General features: G+C 41.6%; 1 protein-coding gene across 2 annotated transcripts in view; it reads left to right on the top strand.

Annotated features, from left to right (window-relative positions):
• Positions 1–23,057, top strand: part of ANKFN1 (ankyrin repeat and fibronectin type III domain containing 1) — a 304,247-nt gene that overhangs the window by 139,683 nt on the left and 141,507 nt on the right. For both annotated transcript variants that reach the window (XM_045488308.1, XM_045488309.1), the window contains exon 3: positions 10,422–10,556. In XM_045488308.1, coding sequence (XP_045344264.1) covers positions 10,422–10,556 — 135 coding nt within the window. The remainder of the gene's footprint in view (positions 1–10,421; positions 10,557–23,057) is intronic.

Here is a 23,057-nt window from a genome sequence, read left to right as displayed (position 1 = left end):
CTTTATAATTGCTGGGTCTTACAACCCAGCATAGGTCTTCATGACTATGTTTGGATGTGCAAAGATGATGAACATCCTCACTTCTCCTTTACCTCAGTATTTTGAATTCTCACCATGATTAATGACAAAGAATTCTCTCTTCTCTACTAAGATTTGGTGTCATGAAGTCATGGAGATAAACCATTTGTCAAATTGGTGGGGTATTTCTGGTGGGGCTGGGCAGGTGAGCAGGTTGGCAGGAGACTGGATCCCAAGCCAGACACATGGGGATCATCTAAGGAGCTCTCGGGCTAGAGTAAATAAAGAAAGAAAACCTGGAAAAGAGGGAGGACCTCTTGAGATTTATTTATCAGCTAACCAAGGACCAGAGGACCCTCTCTGACGTTCGGTCTAGGGGTCTAGAATCCAACTGAAACCTGAACTCAAACTCCAAAAAAAGTTTCCCCAGATGAGTTTATGAAAACCTATTGTGGCCGGCGCCCAGGAGACAAAAACAAATGAGGGTGGAGAGAGAAGAATTTGCCCTACAGCTTGCCTGACCACCAGAACTACCCAGATTACTCATGCAAATCACTCCCCACCGAGCGGGGCCACCTCAGGTAATCAAAGGGTCCAGTGCTCACGTGCAATGTGGTGAGTGCATGAAGAGAACCAGTCCCACCAACAGCAACATCTTGTTGGTTTTATCCAAAGAAAACATGAATAGATATAGGATTCTGTTAGTGAGTGGAATACACCAACGTTCGTTTTTATTTTTAAAGCAAGCATTCTTGATAAATAACACCTGCTTAAAGCAGATTTCATTGCACTAGAGGAAAAGAAAGTTCATGCATGTTGGTTCTAAAGCATGAGAACCTATTTCCGATACAAACTGAGAAGCTGGGTAGAAACAAAGCATTTTGTCTTTGTGGCAGGTGTTCTTTTATGTGCTATGTGCTCTAGTGGCCTTTTGATATCATAGCATATTAGAGCTCGGAGTTGCTTCAAGGTCATCTAGTTTAACCTGCTCAATTAAGAGAGGAGAAAGCTTCAAGTTGTTTGGCTTCTTTTTTGTTTTGTTTTGTTTTGTTTTGTTTTGTTATGGGTTTTTTGTGGTTTGGGTTAAAAAAAAAAAAAAGCCAAGAGAATCTTTGAGAAGATTCCGGTTGATGTCAAGGGACACTACCTATATCACCCTGCTTTGGCAGATCCTTCTGCAGAAAAGAACAACTCAGGCTGCCACCATCTTTGACTCACAGGAGAGGTGTAAATCCCACCCACGTAGTTAAAGCTCTCTTGCTGGACTGCTGTTTATTTTGAGGTTAACAAAGGCTAAGGAAGCCCATTGTGAAATGTTTGTTTGGAGGGCCAGAATCTAAACTTGCACTCCTTGTCATGGTCATTTTTTTTAAAGAAGATGACAGATGGGAGCCCCAGGAAGGGACACACTCCAACCATGCCAGGAATAAGGGCATGCTTTTTGTCGTTTGTTGCTGTTATTGTTGTTTTCCATGTGCTTCTCAGGATATCAGGTTTATTACCGTGGCTGGGGACAGGGCTGAGAATGTTGTGGACGGTATGACAATGACTTCCTTCCTGGTGTGTCCCTGAATGGCCAGCACAGCCAACACATAATCAGACAATCTACAGCCACACTGTTGCTGCTGACAACTTCATTATGCCCGTGATATTCAGCTGGGTAATTCATTTCCCGAGCGTGGCAATAGCTCCTGATATGCCTAATGGGTTGAATGTAATTTTGTAAGCTTTTGAAGATGAATGTCTCCCCTTGTGCTTAGCTATGCCCTAATATGGGAAACAATGAGAGCTACCGTTAGGAAACAGCATTGTAGTGTTCGACTTTTTAGTGCAGGTTGGGTCTCTGAACCACAAAAGCAGGAAACATTAGTGATTGGCATGATACAGTAAATGTGGGTCACTTAACGTCCCTTATAATGGCTTTTTTGCCTGCCTCTGCATTTAACCTTCATGTGGCCGGGGCATCCTACAAAAATAAGATGGCCTTGCCCAGGATATAAAATGAGTTAACTAATAGTTCCGGGGGTGGTGTCGGCTTTGGCATGGTATGCCTACAGTCACTTACCAATGTGGCCCTAAAATGGAAGAACCGTATGACAAACAAGAAATGTGACCTGTGCAAGGTTTCCAACACCCAAGCTGCAATTTCTCTTCTAACCTACGGGCAGAAATATAAAATGCGTTCATATAAATTCTCTTTAATTCAGTTCCGCTAAACGTATATATGTATTGGACATCATCTAGCATACACAAGGCCCAGGTCATTGAGCTGAGAAGCCAATTCAAAAGTTAGGATGGTATGAGGGGCGCCTGGGTGGCGCAGTCGGTTAAGCATCCGACTTCAGCCAGGTCACGATCTCGCGGTCCGTGAGTTCGAGCCCCGCGTCGGGCTCTGGGCTGATGGCTAGGAGCCTGGAGCCTGTTTCTGATTCTGTGTCTCCCTCTCTCTCTGCACCTCCCCCATTCATGCTCTGTCTCTGTCCCAAAAATAAATAAACGTTGAAAAAAAAAAAATTTCAAAAGTTAGGATGGTATGAGTCTTGCCCTCCTGGAGGTCTCGGTCCAGGAAAGTGGGGCCACAAGTAACTCTAACGAAGGTAGACTATGCCGTGAGCGCTAACATGGTTCCAAATGCCACAGTGAGCACAGAGAAAGATACTCATCCCTTTTGGGAACGTAAAAAAAAGTTAAGATGCCATCTCTGAAGACTTCTGCCTTCATCCACCAGCCAATCTGAGTTCTTTCGAGAGAATCCAGTCTCCTGAGAATCTTGAGTCAACTTCTTAATTTCTGAGAGTCAGGACTCCTCATCTTATGTAATTTCTCAGTGCTTCTTGGTCCATCATTTATGATGATCAGTTCCAAGTATCCCAAATGAAAAGGTGGGGGCTGGGGGGGAGGTCAACATAAAAATAGGCCTGAGAATTTCTCAGGTTATCCTTTTATCCACGACCATACCTGTTTTCCTGACTTTGTAAAACTGTATCCTACCAGGCAGACTCTTACTAGCAGCCAGCAGATAGAGACAGATTCTGTGCTAATACTTTTAACTAAAGATATTTTTGATATTAAGATATTTTTTATGGAAAAAGGAGAAGGAAGAAGGGGAGGTTACAGAGGAATAGGAGAAAGAGGAAGAGTCTGCCTAAAACCCAGAGGTCATTTATCCTTTGGTACTTGGCCTCATCAACTTGTCCACTTTGACTTGTGTATTGAGCACTTACTTTATGGACTCCAGTTTTCATGCATCCTGGTGAAGATTCATATGTTTTGATGGGCGAGTATACATGCACATAGGTCTTGAAACCACTTTGAAACCATGAGGTCTGCCGGTTGCTTTATTGTCCTGATCTGAGCAAACTTTCTCTGAATTATGAATGTATGAATTATCAAATCTTAGGGTATTAATAATTTCATTTTTAAATTATTTGAAAATTCTGCTGAACATTCTTAAAGTAAACGAAGACCCCCAAATCATCTTTGGCTTCCAGTTGCAAACAAAGACCTCCCTCGAGGAAATGGCCAAAATGAATGTTGCGAATGGAGAGGGGTCCCAAGGTCTCTGTGATGGCGCATCCCCCTCCCAAACAACCCACTGGAGTCCAAATCTCACTCTCCGAAGGCAGGATGAAGATCCAGTTAGTAGCCCAATTATTGTAAATGCTACTCTTCATGATAAAACCCAGTGCATCAAAAAATGTAGATGGCCTTGGGGATGGTTGTGAGTGACCTGTGCTAATTCCTCTTGGAGAGATTTAGGTGAATACTGCCACCTATTGATAGGTGAAATATATGCCACAAATTCCTACTCTGACCTGACAGCATGCTAATACTTATCAGAACAGATCTCATTACTCAGTTGGCCAAAACCTTTTTAACAGCCTTAAGTTTAAAATTCTTTGCTTATCTGTGATGAAAAATAACTGTGTTATGCTAATTTAAAACGACTCACAAATTGTATTTCTGGTAAGAGGCAAAGGAGTGAGGTAAAAATGCCGTGAGCTTTGCAGTCAGAGATCTGGGTTTGAGTCTAAGCTCAGCCTCTGAATAACAGAAACAGGTTAATTAATCTCTCTGAACCTTAGTTTCAATAAAAAGTGCATAATCCTCTTCGTAAAGTGTGAGAATTCAGTGACGTCGCTGCATGCCACACAGGAAGAGGTGTTTGATAAATGGCAGCGTTTGTTACTATGTTTCCACCAAGCTATTGAAGTTAACTATTTGTGATGCAATGACTGGTAATATGACAAACCACATCAGGCATCAGACTCTGGTGAACTCTTCCGTGCGGTTCAATTATCCTTTGGCAATGCTCCTTGTCTCGCATAGTATCTTTGACATTCAAAATTAGGACAGTGTGAACATAAATATTAGAACTTTAAGTGTGCCAATTGAGAAAATGAGGATAAATGGGCTTCATTACCAAACGTCTCCTGACTGCCCTAGAGGATCTATGGGGCTGAGCAGATAAAGAATTATGATAAAACTTTGGAGCCAAGTATAAATGGGGCTTTGTGACCTGCTGGATAGGGTTGAGGCTTAGGACCAGACCTAGAAGGTTCACATTCCTTCCTCGGCGTGGTGTGGGGGATCCCGGGCTCACACAGACAATAGGGGATTCATAGCTTGAGAATTCTAATGACGGCTGAAAGGAGGGTGGCAGCCAGAACAAGAAGACTTTTCAGAAGCTCGGACCCTGATTATCACATCGGTGCTCCGGCTGGCGAGAGGCTGGCGAGAGGCGGCATGAAGCTGTTCTTGGAAAGCTTTCAGTGAAGTGTTTGTAACCTCCTTAAGAGAATCCCATTTCTCAAAAATGCAACACTGGAAAATCTCACATGATTAGTTCCGATAAACACTCTGTCATCAAATCACGGCAGAAGTCACACGGCCCATCTCGTTTTGGAGAGTCTTTTCTGAATGTCATGAGTCTGGTCTCCAAGACTTAGAGAAAAAAAAAAGAGTTTCTCAGGATATTTTGGGGCCTTTACTTTTAATCTGAAAGGTCAACTAGTGCTTAAAACAAAATAATCAAGAAATAGCATGCCTATGAGCAGTCTGCACCTTTTGAAAAGGTCTGCTTGGGACTGAATAGCTCCTGCCTTCCCCCACCCCTGTTTCCTTTTTTCTTTGGGGCTTAGTAATTGCAAGGGAGGAGGAGGAAGAGTTTTACATTCATTACTAACAACTTCGCACATAATAAGCATGTTCAGATACACCCTGGGGTGTTAGTTTTCTTTTCCTATTTTTTTTTTGTCTCCTTTTTAGCAGCTTTTGATAAGTAGCACATTTTATTTTTGAAAAAAGAATCGTTACTGAGCAGCCTCGCCCTAAGGAAGGTCAGGAGATTAGGGAGCGGAAGTAGGCTGGCCAGACTCTTTGCTGACCACAGTAAGGGATTGCTGCTTTCTTCCCATAATTTAATTTTGAGACTCCAATGAAAAGGCACCCCTAAAAAAAAATCTTTGCTGAAAAAAAAAGAGTGAAAAATCGTTAGAAAAAGGTCATCAAAAAGTGATCAATTTAAATTTATGTCTTCCAAACAAACCACACAGAACTAACCACAAGGGCAGACATGCATTTGCGGTGATATATGGACGTTCTCAAAATATGGGCATGAATTTGCAGGAGAGAGTGGACATTGCTAGCTTCTGATGTTGGTGGGCCTTGGCCTAGTTTCACAAGTATTCTGAAATTCTCAACATTGCACTTCACAAATCAGGGGGAACCTTTGAATTTAACTGGCTCTGCTCCCTCATTTTCCAAGTGGGAAAACTGAGACCTGGTGGAGAGAAAGTAACTCGCCCAAGGTCACTCAAGGTCACCCAGCTGGTGAGAGGCAGCCTGGGGACTCAAGCTCAATACTCCTCATCCCGAACTGGAGTTCGCTCCACCAGGCTCAACAACTCTGAGATGGGAACCATGTCATGGGGAAGTCCTCTTCCTGGGGAAACTCTGTACCTATTCCCCTGCACATGGCCCTATGTGTCGCTGGCCCATCTGTCACAGCCTGAACTAACTACTTTTACAGATGTTGAATGGCTTCTTCAGAGCAGTCCAGGCACCCGCATGGGGAGCATTCCACATGGCTCCCAGGATTCGGCCTCCTGCTCTTTTCTCTATCTTCAAAATGTGCATAGACCATGACTTGAATACCTATATTATCTCTGTGTTTGTGCACTGGCATTGATGGATTGTCGCCATCATCTGCCATCATGTAGGTTGAAACTTGAAAAGTCAACCTCAGCTTCTTTCTTATGCTCACATCTTCCTCCGCTCTTAGCTACACCACAGACGAGTCCTGTAATTTCTTCTTCCAGAGTGCACCCGACTTTCAGCTCCCAATCTCCTTTTCCATAGACCCTCGCCATCAATGTCTTCCTGCTTCCAGGTTCTCAGTGCTTTGGTCCCGGGTCCATGATGGCTAGAACAGAGGGATCTTAACCCTCATCCCTGACATTCTCCTGCTCAAATCCCTGTCTCCTGTAGGAAAAAGCCCAAACTCAAACAGAACATCCACGCACACCCCAGTTTAGCCCTGACCTCTTTCTGCAGCCCACATCCCATTAGATCTTCCATCCACATTTACTCCAGCCCAACTGGATTACTGGTTGTTCCCTAAACATGCTAGGAATCCTGTGCATTGACTCCATTTCCCTCTCTTCTTTTCAACCTCTAGAGGTCTTCATTCTGCCAGATCCAGTGCAAATGCAAACCTCTCTGTGAATCTTCCCTAAGCATCCCATAAGGAACTACTCATTCTCTCTCACTAACGCAGTCCCCTTTATCTTTGAAAAGATACCTCATCATCTTTGTTCCCCACCTCACCATACTGCTTCATCCAGTGCTTTGCATAAATAAGGTGTTTTTCTTCATATTTACTGAGCACTCAGTACCTGCTAAACACCAGCCTGGGCAGGGGGTATAAGGGCTAGAGGAGGAAAATACAAATGAATTAAAATGTAATCCCTGTAATCCCTTCAGGGCACCTGGGTGGCTCAGTCGGTTAAGTGTCCGACTTTGGCTCAGGTCATGATCTCACGGTTTGTGCGTTTGAGCCCCACTTTGGGCTCTGTGCTGACAGCTCGGAGCCTGGAGCCTGCTTCAGATTCTGTGTCTCCTTCTCTCTTTGCCCCTTCCCAACTTGTGCTCTATGTCTCTCAAAAAATAAATAAATGTAAAAAAAAATTTTTTTTAATGTAATCCCTGTCTTCAAAGGAGCTTCCATCAGTGAGACATGTTCACAAATAACCTAAGCAAGTGAACTAACAGTGGGGGTAGAATTGGGTGGAGGGGTAGTGCTGAGTAGGGAACAAACATGCTCAGTGTTTAGGTATTATGATATGGGTTGGGGGTATGGGAGAGGGAGGGAAAGAAAACGCAAAGCTGTTTTCAAATTGTATCTCTGTGCTGTGGTCATTATTAGAGTCCTGTCTAGGTCTGGCCAATGCAACCCATCCTTCCCCCAACCCCAGACTAATCGTCCTAAAACAAGACTCCAATCATTCAACTCCCTGTTCAAATGTTTGCTATTGAATGAATCAAGCATCAAATAATTTCAGGCTTATGCTGGGCGTGATGGAGAATACGCTTGTAGAGATGAGACAAAGTCTGGGAAACAACTGGAGAACAGAAAGCAAGAACGTGCTTAAAAGTGCTGGGTGCAGGCGGGGGACAAACTAAGTATGTGATCACTATGGGCTGAGATGATCGAGAAAGGATAATCAGAGGAGGGGAGACTTCAGTGGATTGCCACCTGGCAAGAAAAATGAGATGTACTAAGTGAACTTTAGGGTTCCTTTCAATTCTCAGACCCCTGTTATTCTTTGAAATGGTTTATTCATTCATTCAACAAACACATGCTAAGCACTTCAACAAAACACTCGCTAAATATTTATTGAATGCCTTCTATGTGCCAGGAACTCTGCCAGACTGGAAATAGAGCAGTGAATAAAAGGCTTTGCACTTAACTCCTACAGTAAAATGGGAATGGCTGTTGGAAAGCAAGTTAGTGCAACAAAATGTGATAGATGTCACGATGGGCAAGTATAAGGTGCTCGAGGACCACGGTGTGGGGACCCTAAGAGCCCAAGAGCTTGAAGAGTATCCCTGGGAGATGATGTTTAAGCCAAGGCTGTAGTGCTGTGCATGAGTTAGCCAGACAAAAGGGACTTAAGTGTTCAAATGGAAGAATATCCTATGCAGAATTCTCGAGTTGAGAGACAGAACAGCAGGTCCACAGAACTGAAAGACATTTAAATGGGCCACAGCATGGGGGGTGAGTAGGGAGGGGTCAAGAAATGAGTCGACAGAGGTAGGCAGAGCCACACTATGGAGTATTTTGCTAAAGGTGTGGGAAGGAGTTTATACTTCATTGATAAGCTTTTTGGTGACATTAAAGTATTTGGCACAGTGTGCCACAGTGGCACAGCTACTAAGTACTTAATAATACACATCTGTTGAAGAGTGGATTGAGGAATGAATGGATGAATCCATGCAATGGACATGGGTGCATGATAATGACTCCGTCTGGAGCATTCGCTCCTGGAAGCAAGGCCGCTATTACTAAGGCATCATCTCCTTAGGTTTGCATGTCCAGCTGAACTCATGACCCCTCTCAGGCAGCTCCTAACCTTGGTAGAATTACCCAGTCACCTGGCTTTCCCCAGCATATGGAATTGAAGTAAATCTGCATTAAAGTCAAAGTCTTTTTAGAGATAAGGGTAAAGTTTTACCTGGCACTAGTTTAGGCTTAAGCTACAAAAGCCTGACTCTTTTCTTAATCCTTGATGAAAAAAAATAGCCTTCTGGGCATGAATATTACCAAATTAGATTATTCATAGCAATGCTTCCATGGACAAATAAATCTAAGGAGAGAGAGAGAGAGAGAAAGAAGGAGGAGGAGGAGGAGGAGGAGGAGGAGGAGGAGAAGGAGAAGGAGAAGAAGAAGGAGGAGGAGGAGGAGGTTGTTTCAGAGATTTTACCTTCTGAGTGAGAAAAGAAAAAGTTAAGACAATTGTGAAAAGCTAACCTGAGCCCCTCCTTTGGAAGGTTTTAGGAGTTACTGAGCCTCGCCTTGGATCCCATCCCCAGAGCTGCCATGTGTCAGAGACCCGTCAGCCACCACAGTGAGATGCTGTCTCTAGAAAGGGGGAGATTTTCAGGAATACAAGAGGTCATTCCGAGGATTCTAATTCATTACAAGGCCAAAGATTAACATAACACCCTCTTATGTATAACCAGAGACTTTCTCCTGATTTGCTGCAGAGTCACATTCAAAATTTGGGAGTTGATTTGGGTCCAGGTATAAATAACATACCAGAGTCAGTGCCCAGGAGAAGGGTCCAAAACTATTTCTGAAGTCATCATAACAGCTAAGCTTTCATTTGGCAGAGAGAGAATTTGAAGAGATCTTTAGAAAGATTCTTAATGCTGTTGCTAGGGACGTCGGTGTGTGCGTATCTCTGTACGGAGTGGGGGAGGGGTGGAGGAGGCGGGGTTTAATATGTCCTCTCAATCAGCAATGTCTCTCTAACATAATAAGCAGCCTGTGAAGGTCATTTGCCATTTTATTTCAGAGAGAAACATTAAAAATGCCTAAATAAGCAGCTTTCTAGGAAATTCATTCTGTGTGTTTCATTAGTCATGTAAAGCATAACGTCATGAAAGGAGCCAGGTACACCCATATGTAGCCGGCATGAAAGAAACACTGGAATCTTCCTCCCAACACTGATCCTCTTGGTGGCCTGTGACCCAGATCGGCTACTTCCTCAGAACCTGCTCAGACAAAAACTCTAGCAATGCTTGCGCAGTCCTTGCTGGATTGGGAACTTTCTTAGCTCCTGCTGGGAACTTGGAAAGGATTGCACAGATGCCCTTAGGTGCAGGGATGTGGCGGTCACCTGTGTGCTTCTGGTCCCATGAAGCTGTGGGCATAGGGGGGTGCCTGGCCCCAGGAGAGCCATAGGTCGCTTGCAGTCACAGATTGCTGGGTGGGCTCCTGGATGCCAGACAAGATTTCTTTCCCTGCAGTTGAGATAGTGCAATGCTAACTGGCTGCCTTTGCTGCCCCTCTGCTCATCCTTGAGTGGCATTCGGTCTCGTTTGCCATGAAGCTCGTTGTCCCTGCATTCTGTTCCTGATGGACCTCACGGATACAATAGGCTAAAGACACACTGAAGTCATGGCATCCTTTGACTACACATACAAGAGATTGAGAAATCAAGCCTCCTCGGGGCGACAGTCCTGAAAACACACCTAGATTCTGAGCCAAGCTGTTTCCCTTTCCCCGTCCCTCCTTGTGCATCATTTGCTCTTTTTATTTGGCATCAAGAGTAGCTCAGTGATCATGGACTTCGGCTCTTGCCTGTAGTGATCCTGTTCGCATTTTATTCTTTACACAGAATAGGAAGGAGGTTCGCTTGCTTTGCGCAGAGGCTGAGCCACAGGAGAAAGCAAAGCCAATGTGATTTACTGAATGAAAGCACTGGACGATTACCAACAACTTGTTCCTCTGCTGCCTCGAACAACCTGAACTGGTGAGTAAAATTTACTGTTGTCTTTTTTCTTATGAGTGTGGGGCTGTCTCATTCACTGATTATGTTTTGTGTGTGTGTGTGTGTGTGTGTGTGTGTGTGTGTGTGTGTGTGTGTGTTGCTGCGGTTTAAATGATATTAAAAAAATCTGCATCTTCCAAAGTTAGCTGCAGGCAGTCCATGAAGAATGCACACAAGCACATACACAATGGTCTGCGACAGCACATACATATCCATGTGCAGAGGCAAGAATGGGGGGGTGGGGAAGCCCCACTTCTGATAATTAGGCATTTTGTTTGCAGCAAGCTTGAGGATATTACATGCTCGCCTAATTGATTAGCAAGAGCTATGAAAAATAAAATACTTTTTGTTGTATAAGATCATTTTCCAATCGGGCTCCTGAGTACCTACAAAATACAAAATGGGGGTAAAGATGCATCCCATCAATGCTGACAATCCTGAATATATACCCAGGCATGTTGTCTTTAATCCAGTTTAGAGGTTGGACATGCAGGGTGGGGTGCCAGCATTCTGTCCATCCTGGATGAGCATGCCCCTAAGTAACATCCTGACTGTGATGTTGAGGATGCCCACTGAGGGCACACAGTGGGCGTGCATGCAGACCCTCGCTTGAGCCACTGCTGCTTTTGTACCTGTATGCCTCCCGCCCTTTTTTCTTCCGTGAAGATGCATGCTTGGTAGGGTGCACTAGGTTCAAAGTGGGATACTGTGTCTTATTATCCATGCTGGTCTTTGGCCTCGCCAAGGCCACTGGAAGTACCATTGATAATCAAGTCTGGCTTTGCTTCTCTGCCAGGGCACAGAAATCCCTCTACTCACTTGATTTCTTCATTTCCTAAGTAAGATGCAAGGCAATCCCTGCAGAGGGGGAAGGCGAATGGAGAAAGCTATTGCTGTTACCCCCACCACCACATCTTCTTAGTCTTTTGTTTGCCTGGCTACGGCAAGGCTTTACAGCAGCATCAGTCCATTTCTGGTGGGTTCGGAATCCATATAAATGTCATACCGAGTCTAATATCTTTGGTGGGCTCTGTCTGCAGTAGATCACTGGGCGTTCAGATGAAGTTGTGGTCTTGGGTGCTGACAAAGATGGATGCTGGCAGAACAGTGAGCAGCATGCTTCTCTAAATAAAGACCAAAGTTAGGAAATCTGAGAGATGGGTGAGGTTTTGCAGAGTAGAAAGTATCCCAGGCCCCTCGATCGCAAGAGTAGGGTCATTCTCCCCTGTGATGTGGCTGTTCCACAAAGTATGGCATTCCAACAGAAAGGAGATGGAATTGCCTAGTGGTTAGAAAATGTCAGGATAGTAGGGCACTTTTGCTAATTCCTAGACTGTGTATCTTTAGGAATTCCCTTACTTTCCCCAGATCTCCATTCTTCCATTCTTTCCATTCTTGATTGTTTCAAAGAAGGTGTGCTAAGCTCAATTAATTTATCCATGAGATACTACTTAAAGCTTTCCTGTGAAAGGATTGGTAGGTAATCAAGATCATTGTTCATACACTTTAATCCAGCGACCATGCATGAGAAACCCACAGGTGAGGGTTTATGTGGGGATGAGGACATACATACCCCTTCTCCATCTAAGGCATATAGAGCACTCTGAAGGAAGCATGATAACACTTACGGAATTAGAAGGGGAAAATAGAGCTGAAAAATGGCATTTAAAAGAACAACTTCAAATAAATAGGTGATGTAAATAATATTTTTTAGTACTGATCAGGAATAACTGCTTTTCTATACTTACAATGCCAAAATAGTAAAGATCTTAAGTGTTTTGAAATGAACCTTTTGGAGGAGTTAGTTCAAGGATGAGGAGAACCCATGTGTATAATCTATGTACAAATTACCCCCATACCCATGCACATGGAATTAGCAGCTACAAATGTGCTATGATTTATTTGAGGAATTCCAGAAGACCCATTGGCCAAAGAATTGTCTCATTTCTAGGATTAAGGTGCCTGAAATTCTTTTATCAGGGATTCAATTAAATATTGCTGTCTTTTATAAAATGCAAATATTCTCAGGAGGAATAACAAATTAAGACACTCATAGCCTATCATAAACAAATGCATTAAATTTTTTCTCCCTCAGGGGAAACCCAAAGGATATTGCATTAATATTATATTAATTCTTCTGCTTTCTGTTTACTTCATACCTGTCTCCAGGAACTTCTTTTGTAATTATCACTTCACTCATGATCAGAAAACTAAGGAGACTTTAGAACAAGCTATTGCCTTCTTTTTATGGGATGCTTGGATTAGACGATACCATCTAGATTTCCTCTAGGCCATCGAGAGTCACAAACTCATTATCTTTCCCCCTTTTAAATCCACTCTTCCTCCCGTATTCCTTTTTTTTTTTTTTTTTTTAAATTATTGGTGGAACCATTCTGCACCTAATCAGTCAAGCAGAGCTAATAGAAGCTATCATCAGGCTTCCTGATTCCTTGGGCCCCTCCATCCAATCACTAACCAAGTTTGGTCCATTTTGCTTTCCTTCATTTTAATCTCCCCAGCCCTCTCCATCCCCATTGTCACATGCTATAGTTGAAGTCACCAGCTCTCATGGGGACTTTTTCAAGAGCTTATACTTTGTTGTCCCCTGTCACTGGTCCCACCACACTCCCTCCCCTTCAAACCACCCTCTAGATACTACCAGAGTGGTTCTCTAAAAATGCAAATCTCAGCCTTTCTCTAGCGCTTCCCTGTTGTGAACAGGTTGAAATCTATTGTCCCTCAACATGGCATGAAAGCTCTTGATGGTCTAGCCCTGCTATCTCTCCAGGCTTCTTTCCCAAGGTCCTAGCATGGTGGATGAAATGTACCTTTGGAAGTGTCAGAACCCAAAAGAATTCCATTGGGCCCCTGTGGGCATCAACCTACCAGGAACACTATGACATGTCCTAATCTGAGCTATTATACCTGGAATGCCCTTTCATTTCCTTCCTGCTGGTTGATTCCTCATTTGTTGTTCAAAATCTTGCTCAGGCATCACTGTCTCTAACCCACTTCCCCATACCTTCTTCTGCTATGACACCTCCTGCCACTCAGCCCTCTGTGCTACTTACTGCCTTAAACATTTGAGAGCAGTGTTAAGAGGCTAAGCTCTCAGATCTAGAATCATATTGCCTGGGTTTGAATCCCAGGTCTGTCCCCTTATTAGTACTTCAATTTCTTACTACATAAAGTGGGACTAATAATAGTCCTTACTTCACAGGGCTATTATGGGAGTCAAAGAGCTGATACATATAAAGGCATTATTTTCTTTATTTTTATTATTTATTTATTTATTTATTTTGAGAGAGAGGGAGAGAGAGAGAGCAGGGGAGGGGCAGTGAGAGAGGGAGAGAGAGATAATCCCAAGCAGGCTCCACGCTGCCAGTGCAGAACCCAGTGCAGGGCTCGATCCCGTGAACTGTGAGATCATGACCTGAGCCGAGATCAGGAGTTGGAGGCTTAACCAACTGAGCCACCCAAGTGCCCCAAAGGCATTATTTTATTTTATTTTATTTTATTTTATTTTATTTTACTTATTTTGTGTGTGTGTGTGTGTGTGTGTGTGTGTGTGTGTGTGTGAGAGAGAGAGAGAGAGAGAGAGAGAGAGAGAATGGGGGAGAGGCAAGAAAGAGACACAAAATCCAAAGCAGGCTCCAGGTTCCAGGCTGTCAGCACAGAGCCCAATGCAGGGCTCACACTCCCGAATCGCGAGATCATGACCTGAGCCAAAGTCGGTCACTCAACCAACTGAGCCACCCAAGCGCCCCGCAAAGGCCTTATTTTAAGTAGTGCCTGACTCAGAACGTGCTAAAGAAGTAAAAGCTATTATCATTATTCCATAATTTCACATATTACACTATTTCATACCTACATACACTTGTGTGACTGTCTTCCTTGTTAGCCTGTGAGCCCCTTGGTGTTGGTGAAATAATCAACTTGTTTCAGTTTGCCTGTGATTTTCCCAGTTTTAGCACTGAAAGTCCTACCTCCAAGGAACCCCTCAGTCCTAGGCAAACCAAGACAGTTGGTTAACCTCTGAGGGTGTCTTCTTTACCTTTGACTTCCCAGGGTCTATCGCAGGATACACAGACTACAAAGTAGATCACCCTTAAATATTTATTGGACTACAGAATCAAAATTGATTCTTTCCTCCTTCTTCTTCATAAACACTCTTTTAAACTTCAAATATAGTCTTCTTCCTGCTGTGAAGTCACCGCTGACTTTTCAAAACTTACCACTGAATAACCAAATATATTTTTTTAAATGCACAGGAACTTGAAAGGTTATTTCCACCCTGTTATATATTATCAGTGTAATAGAATTGCCCACTCTTCAGCAATCAGAGACATACCCGTCATGTTAATAGCAAGTGGGGAATAGGAGAAGGGTCACACTTTCTTTTCTGTCTAATGACAGGCAGGTTGAAGTGTGAAGGTCCCCAGTTCACATCACAGCCTGAAGAGCAATCTTGTCTCAGTCAGAAATGTTCCCTTCACTGAATGTATCTGTCTACCCAGCTGTCAAGAATGGCTGGAGCTCCTGTTTCTAATATGCTTTGTCTTATAACTGCTCCTCATCCAAACTGGCCCAGATCTTTTTTCACAGTACAAATATGATGAGAAAGTCCCACAACCAAGCTCCTGTGAGACAGGGACTCTGGACGTGCCAGAACTCATAACAAAGGCAAGATCTCTTCAGAATCAAGGTCTAGGAAGAAACTGACAGGCAGCCAGACCAAGCTCCCTCAGGCAGAATAATAGCAGAGTCGCTAAAAGCATGGACTTTGGAGTCAGAATTCCTTTACGAGCTGTAGGATCTTGGACCTGTTACTAACCTCTCTGGGCCTCAGTTTCCTTATTTGCAAAGTGATGATATAATAGTACCAACTTTCTCCTAGGGTTATTATTACATTTTGTCTTAGCTTGTGAAAGCAAAACCTGAGGCAAAAACCAATCATGAATGTTCTGTTGGGTATTGGGAGACACAACCTCAGAGCATCAAGAGTCAAGCCATCAAGGAAAAAAGGGAAATGAGTCAAGGAAGGAGAAAAAACAAATATAGGTGGTTTGTAACTGACCTAGCCAAGCTTCACAAGAAAACACATCTGGTGGTTTGTTTGTATGTGATTGCTTCCAAGAAGCCCTCAGAGCAATCCGCAAGGGAGGAATGGAGAAATCATCTGCGGGCTGCTTCCGGTCTCTTGCCTCTCATTGGTCCGGTTTTTCACATTTCCAGGTAGTGTGACCCAGTCCCTCAGGGTAGTCATTAGTAAAGCTGGAGCCTCCCTCATGGGTCTGGTTGGGTCAGAACTGCTGCAGCTACTGTCACAGCAAGCATGGTGGGGGCCGTGCCAGGACCCGCCCTTCGCGCGACGCAGCTGGTGTTAGAAGACAGGATAATGGTGGCAGCCAAGGCTTTCGAGTGGAGCAAGCAGCCAAAACCCAGGGAACAGGTGGTTTTAAAGTAAATCTGGGGAGGCTCCACTCTCCACAGATTATTCTTGCCATTTTGGATCTGGATTCTCCAGGCTACTGTCACTGTTTCCTTATGGTTGGCTCCAGATATATTTACAGGCCCTCCAAAAATGTAGCTGGGATAAGCTGAAATAAACAGCAGAAGTTTTTAAGTTTCATAAAGTATAATTCATCAATTTATTTTATGGTTTCTGTTTTCTGTGCCTTTTCTAAGAAATGATCACCTCATGCAAGTTCACAAAGACTATCTCCTATTTTCTTCTGGAAGTGTTACAGTGTTATCTTTTACAGTTAGGTCTATAATCGATTTCATTTGAAGTTACTTTCTATCTATGATATGAGGTAGGGATTGAGGTTTTGTTTTCGTTTTGCATATGGATATCTCATTGTTCCAACACTATTTGTTGGAAAAAATATTTTTCCCTATTGAATTACTTTGATACCTTTGTCAAAAATCAATTGATCAGGGGCACCCGGGCGGCTCTTGATTTCAGCTCAGGTCATTATCTCACGGCTCATAGGTTCAAGCCCGCGCATCAGGCTATGCGCTGACAACACAGAGCTTGCTTGGGATTCTCTGTCTCCTCTCTCTGCCCACCCCCTCTCTTTCTCTCTGTCTCTCTCTCTCTCTCTCTCTCTCTCTCTAAAATAAGTAAACTTTTAAAAACTCCATTGATCATGTATGTACATGCTATTTCTGGTCTCTCTATTCTGTTTCATGAAATTTATATGTCTTATCTTTGGGCCACAGTCTTTATCTGGAGAGCTATCCTTAAACCAGTACCACAGATCTTGATTACTGTGGCCTTGAGGCAATTCTTGAAATCATGTAGTGTAAGTCTTCCAACTTTGTTCTTCTTTTTCAAAGTTATTTTGACTATTTTAAATCCTTTCCATTTTTATAAAAATTTTAGAATCAGGTTTTCGATTTCTCAAAACAAAACAAACAAACAAACAAACAAAAACCCAACAACCCTGCTATATTGGGATTGTGCTGAATCTAGAGCTCAGTTAGGAAGAACTGACATTGTAACAATACTGATTTCTTCTGGTCTGATCCATGAAGAAGGTATACGTCTCTATTACTTAGGTTTTCTTTAATTTCACTCAATAATGTCATGTAGTTTCAAGTATACAAGTTTTGCATACATTTGTTACTTTTATTGCTGAGTAGATTTTTGTAGATTTATTAGACCCTTCCACAAAATGTTCATGTCATCTGCAAATGAACACTGTCTTGCTTCTTTCTTTCCAGTCTTTATGCCTTTATTTTTCTTGCCTTGCTACACTGTCTAGAATGCCCGGTATAATGGAAGAGATAGGAGTGGTCATTCACGCCTTGTTTCTGATCCTAGGAGGAAGCACTTGGTCTTTAACCATTAAGTATAATGCTGGCTATAGATTTTTGTAGAGAATCTTTATGAGGTTCAGGAAGTTCCCTTATATTCCTGAAAGCTTTATTATTATTATTATCATCATTATTATTATGATGATGATGATGATGATGAATGGATGTCGAATAATGTCAAATGCTTCTTTTTCTGCATCTGTTAAGTGACCATATCGTTTTTTTTTCTTTTATTCTGTTAATGCAATAAATTACATCAATGAGTGGTTGAATGTTATCTTGCTTTCCTGGAATATACCCTACTTGATCATGATATATTATCCTTTATGTATATTGCTGGATTTTATTTGCTAACATTTTGTTGAACTTTTTGGCTTCTATGTTCACGAGAGACATTGAGCAATAGCTTTCCTTTCTTATAATGCCTTTTTTCTGGTTTTGGTATCAGGGCAATGCTGGCCTCAAAAATGAAACCAAATTTTTGGAAGAGTTTTGTGTAGAATCGGGGGTTTTTTCCCCCCTTAAATGTCTGCAGACTGTAACATTTAACATGACCTTTGTCAAATATTGTGGGGGCAAAGAAACTATTAGAATGGAAAAAGAAAGTATAAAACTAGAAACTAGCTTTCTCATGCAGGATTTCATCACATCTCCTAAATTCTGGTCTAAAACTATGTTGCAGAGACCAGCCCACCTTCACTCAACAGATCTTGTTTGACCTTCTCTTTGGAGAAAACAAAGATACATCTTCTTTCCTTAGAGAGAGCACCAAGAGTTTTTTCTTATGAAAATAATGCCTAAAAATTGATTAATTTTTATGTATGCCCATCCAACTGAATACTACTCAGCAAGCAAAAGTGAAGAACTACTAATAGAACAGTGTGATAAATCTCAGAATAATTAAGCTGAGTTAAAGAAGCCATATTTTAAAGAGACAGAGAGAGAATAGTGATTATTCCATTTTATGAAATCCTGGGGGCGGGGGCGGGGGCGGGGAACAATCTGTAGTGTCAGAAAGCAGATGAGTAGTTGCCTGGGAACAATAGGCCTGAAATAAATAGACGTCTAAATATTTTTTAATTTATTTGATTACATGAAAAAATATTTGAACGTCTATTTATTTCAGGCATTCAGGCACTTTGCTAAACTACTGATAGGTATCATCTCATTTAAAACGCTAATATCCTTTTTAGACATGACTTTTTTAATTGAGATAAAGAATACTGTTAATGATAAGGCAGCTGAAGCTTAGGGAAGGTAAATAAATTTGCCCAGTGTCTTGCAGTTAATAGGTAGAAGAGTCAAAATCCAAAGTTAGATCAGCCTGATATCGAAGTCCCTACTTTTAATACTGTGTTTAAAATTACCATGATTATCTTGCAGTTGAAGAATGGAATAAAATGTAACTATAGCTCTCAACCTGTTGAGTGTTTCAGTGAAAATGGCTAACAAGGAATGCCCTCTGAAGAGTGATATCCCAGACCTAACATGACAAAAACAATTTCCCTACCAGTTCTCCTCCAGGATTCTGTATCTATTTTACCCATTAGGTATTTCATTCGTCATTTGAGTCTTCTCTTCTTCCCCAGTTCAATTTAATGCGAAAATGCAGAGTAGTGTTACTGTCATTTTCAAGACACTTTGTTGGGTGCTGTAGGGGTTTCATGATATATCAGTAAAATCCCCAACGGGAATCATATGGCACATGAAAATAGAGTAACTGAGGAAAGGTTAATACATTTTGTACTTCTTTTGTTAAATTTATTTGTCAGTATTTGAATCTTGTTAATGTCATGCTATTGTAAATGCAATTGTGTTCTCTTAATTTTGTTTTCATTTCATTGTGTTAAATCAGAAAGTAGAATAACAGACTTATAAACAAAAGGTAGACTTATATTGCCTTATATGTATATTACCTTTTATATTTACCTCCATAGTTTCTTTACCAATGCTCTATCTCTCCTTGTGTGAATTTGAGTCACTGTCTAGTACCCTGAAGGAGTCCCTTTACTATTTCTTGTAGGGAAGGTCTGCTGTTAAATTCTCTTGGTGTTTGTTTAGCCATGCATGTCTTAATATCACCTTCATTTTTTAAGGGTCGTTATGCTGGATAGAGACAGTCTTTTTCTTTCAGCATCTGGAATATGTCATCCCACTTCCTTCTGTCCTCTATGGTTTTCTGGTGAAAGAAATCAGCTGTGCATCTTTTTGAGGACTCCTTGCATGTAAGAAGTTATTTCTTGTTGTTTTCAGGATTTTCTCTCTGTTTTTAGCTTCTGACTGTTTCATTATGATGTGTTTAGGTGGGAATATCTTTGAATTTATCCTGCTTGGTATTCATTGAGTTTCTTGGATGTGTAAGTTAATGCTTTTCATTAATCTGGGGAAGTTTTTGACCATAATTTCTTCAAATATGTTCTCCCCCTTCCTTCTTTTCCTTCTTAGACTCCTATTATATATATGTTGGTATACTTGATGGTGTTCCACACTTCTCTGAGACTCTGTTCATTTTTCTTCATTTCTTTCTCTTTTTGTTTTTAAAACTGGATAACCTCAGTACATCGATCTTCAAGTTTGCTGATTCCTTCTTCTGCCTACTCAAATTTGATGTTGAACCCCTCTAGTAAATTATTCATTTCCATTATTTTACCTTTCAACTTCGTAATATCTATTTGGTTCTGGATTTGTTTTATAATTCTACCTCTTTAGTGATACTCTCTGTTTGATGAGATATCATCCTCACAATTCTTTATTTCTTTAGATATGGTTTCCTTTTGTTCCTTGAACATATTTAAAGTTTTTGCCTAATAAGTAACATTTAGACTTCTTCATGGGCAATCTTTATTGACTGCTTTATTTCCTGTGAACGGGACATATTTTTGTTTGTTTTGTGTATGGCTCATATTTTTTGTGTTAAGAACTAGGCATCTTAAATATTATAATACGGTAACCCTAGAAATCAGATTATCCCATAATCCCACCTCCTCAGGGTTTATTGTTTAGTGATTTTTCAGAATTAAATCTGTGACATCTGTATTCTTTGTCACATGTGACCACTGATGTCTCTGCTTGGTTAGCTTAGTGGTCAACTAATGACTGAACACAAATTTCCTTAAATGCCTGAAACCAGTAAGTCTTCCAGTCCTTACAGAAGGGCTCTGTGCACACGTTGGGGCACACTTTCAGTATTCTCCAGACAGCTGACAGCTCTGCCTGACCCTTCGCTTCCTGCTTGCACACAGCCCCAGCATCAGACAGAGAGAAGAGCTTAAGAGCTTCTCAGGTATTTTATGAGAAGGCTTCCAGCCCTGGGCACACCCGTGGTCTGCTAGATCCCTTAGCCACACGTCAGTTTTCCAAAGTCCTCTATGGACAGGCATTTCCCAGCATTTCCCTTTAAGCTTTTTGATTAGTCTATTGTTTGCCCCAACTTTTATCCATGCCCTCAGGCAGCTGTGATGATTAAACAATTGCTGATGTTTGTTTTTGACAAGATGCCTTAGAGGAAAAGGTTATTTCCACTTGGTGAACCCTGAGGCAGGTCAAATCAAGAAAAGTCTTGGGAGTGGGGCCTTCTGGGGAACCACCAGGAAGGTCAAAAGACAACAGTTCTCTCAAAATGGGGTCTTGAAAGAGGCTGCATCACCATTTTGTACATCCAGTGGCTGCCAAGCTACTGTTTTTTTATCATGAATATACACTTCTGGCTTTCAGGTCTACCACAGAGCCGGGGAAGCTAGAAACTGAGCACATTAAAAATGCCACATAGCTCCCTGTTCTTACCAAATCAGCCACTTTTCTCAAATAAACACTTCCTGGATTGCTGCAAACTTTGGTTAATTTCCAGGGTCCTGAGGAAGTTAATTTTGACATTTCCTGCTATGTTCTTATTGCTTTTGTGGAGGAGACGAGTTTTGGAGGCCATTACTGTGCCATTCCCACTGTCCTATTATTCTTCCGTTTTTAATCTTTCTGTAAAATGTTTATTTAGGCGTACCACTTGTAAATCACTTTTTAAAAATCCCAGTTGGAGAGTTTTCTCTTTCATTAGGAAAAGTAAACTATTTGAGTATATTGTACTCACAGATATTTTCAGTGTTAGCCCTGCTGCATCATTTTACATTTCTACTTATTATGTTTTCTTATTTTGTTTAGTTTTATTTTTTTAATTTTTCTTTAGAGTTATCTTTATTCCTCTCCTTCGACTCATAGTTTGAAGTTCAGTTTTCTGTTTGACTACAAGTTCCTGTAAACACACATATTAAAATATCTAAACTTGTATTTTTCTATCAAAATAAAAACTAAACAGTGTAATAAGTATGCAAAGTCATCTATTAAAGCAACGTTTAAAACCAACAAAAAAAACTATTTAAATTATTACGATGTACTTTGGAGTCTCTGGTTTGGGAAGATTGAGGTAATCTTAATAATTTCTGCTATTTATTGAGTGGCTGCTGTAAGCATTGCACAGGATGCGTGCTTTCATTTGTTAATTCATTTCATCTTCATAACTCTGGAGGAACTCTTGTTACAGATGATGAAATGAACTCCAAGAATTTCAATAAAGTTCCTGGAGTCACATAGATTATAGATAACAACATCATGATCCAAGCTCGGGTCTGCCAAATTCCAAATCCAAGGCTACAATGCTTCACAGGGACCCAGCCGTTTCTATAAGGGTAAAACCTTAAGAGTGTAGTTAGTTGGGAGGGGTATGCATGTTTATGAGAAAAAATAACCCGGAGTTGTCTTTCTCAGTCTCTCTCATCAGACAACATTTTAAATATAGAGGGGGAAAAGAAAATATAATGATAGATGAAATCTAGAAGAATAGAAACATGCTGAAAGATGGCCAGGAAGGAAGGGGCAGCTGGGGCAGCATGAGAAGGAAGTCAGAGAGACAGAGAGAGTCAACCTATTTTGACTGAAGGGAACAGATGGGAAATGAGCAAAGACAAAAGGGGCCATGTGGGCAGGTGTCATCGGTTAGAGGGCAAGTGACTGGAATTTGATCAATCGACAAGAATTTATTTACTGGACTCCTGGGCACTGTGTGAGATACAAAAGAATGTAGAGTTATTTTGGGAATGATAATGATGTAGACAAGACAGATGGCTTGAACTGGGGCATTAACGCTGAAGGAAAAGGCTAGAGACAGAAGGCAGAAAGAAAGAGGTTAAGGCGATCTCCATGTGAGCCAGCTTGCATATCAATCTGGATTTTTTGTGGGAATGGCAAGATATAGAGGAAATGCTATAATTGCTATTGAATCAAAGTTAAAGGATGTGTAGATGGAAGGAGGAAGATGCCAAATCACCTACTCTATTTCTGCATTTAGGTAAATGAAGAGATTATTAAAGATTTATGAAAACACACCCATATGTACATACACACTACAGAGAGTGCATTAAGTCATCCTCCCAAATGTAAATATGACCATTCAGCAAAGACTGGGTGGGGCCTGATACACGTGACTCACCCTGAATAGATCTGACCACATTGGAAGGTACTGGGAAGGCTTTTTGTGTTGGAGGAAATTGCAAGCAACACTTAAAAGGTGCCTAAAGACATTCAACAATGTAATGAGGATAGATCTCCATTTGTTAATGTGCAAGTAAGTCAAGGTTAGTTGGGGCCAATGGACATGGAACCCAGTTCAGA

The sequence above is a fragment of the Leopardus geoffroyi genome, chromosome E1, assembly GCF_018350155.1.
Source record: "Leopardus geoffroyi isolate Oge1 chromosome E1, O.geoffroyi_Oge1_pat1.0, whole genome shotgun sequence".
Classification (NCBI taxonomy): domain Eukaryota; kingdom Metazoa; phylum Chordata; class Mammalia; order Carnivora; family Felidae; genus Leopardus; species Leopardus geoffroyi.
The sequence above is the reverse complement of the archived record's forward strand: the minus strand, read 5'-3'. Positions and strand labels throughout refer to the sequence as shown.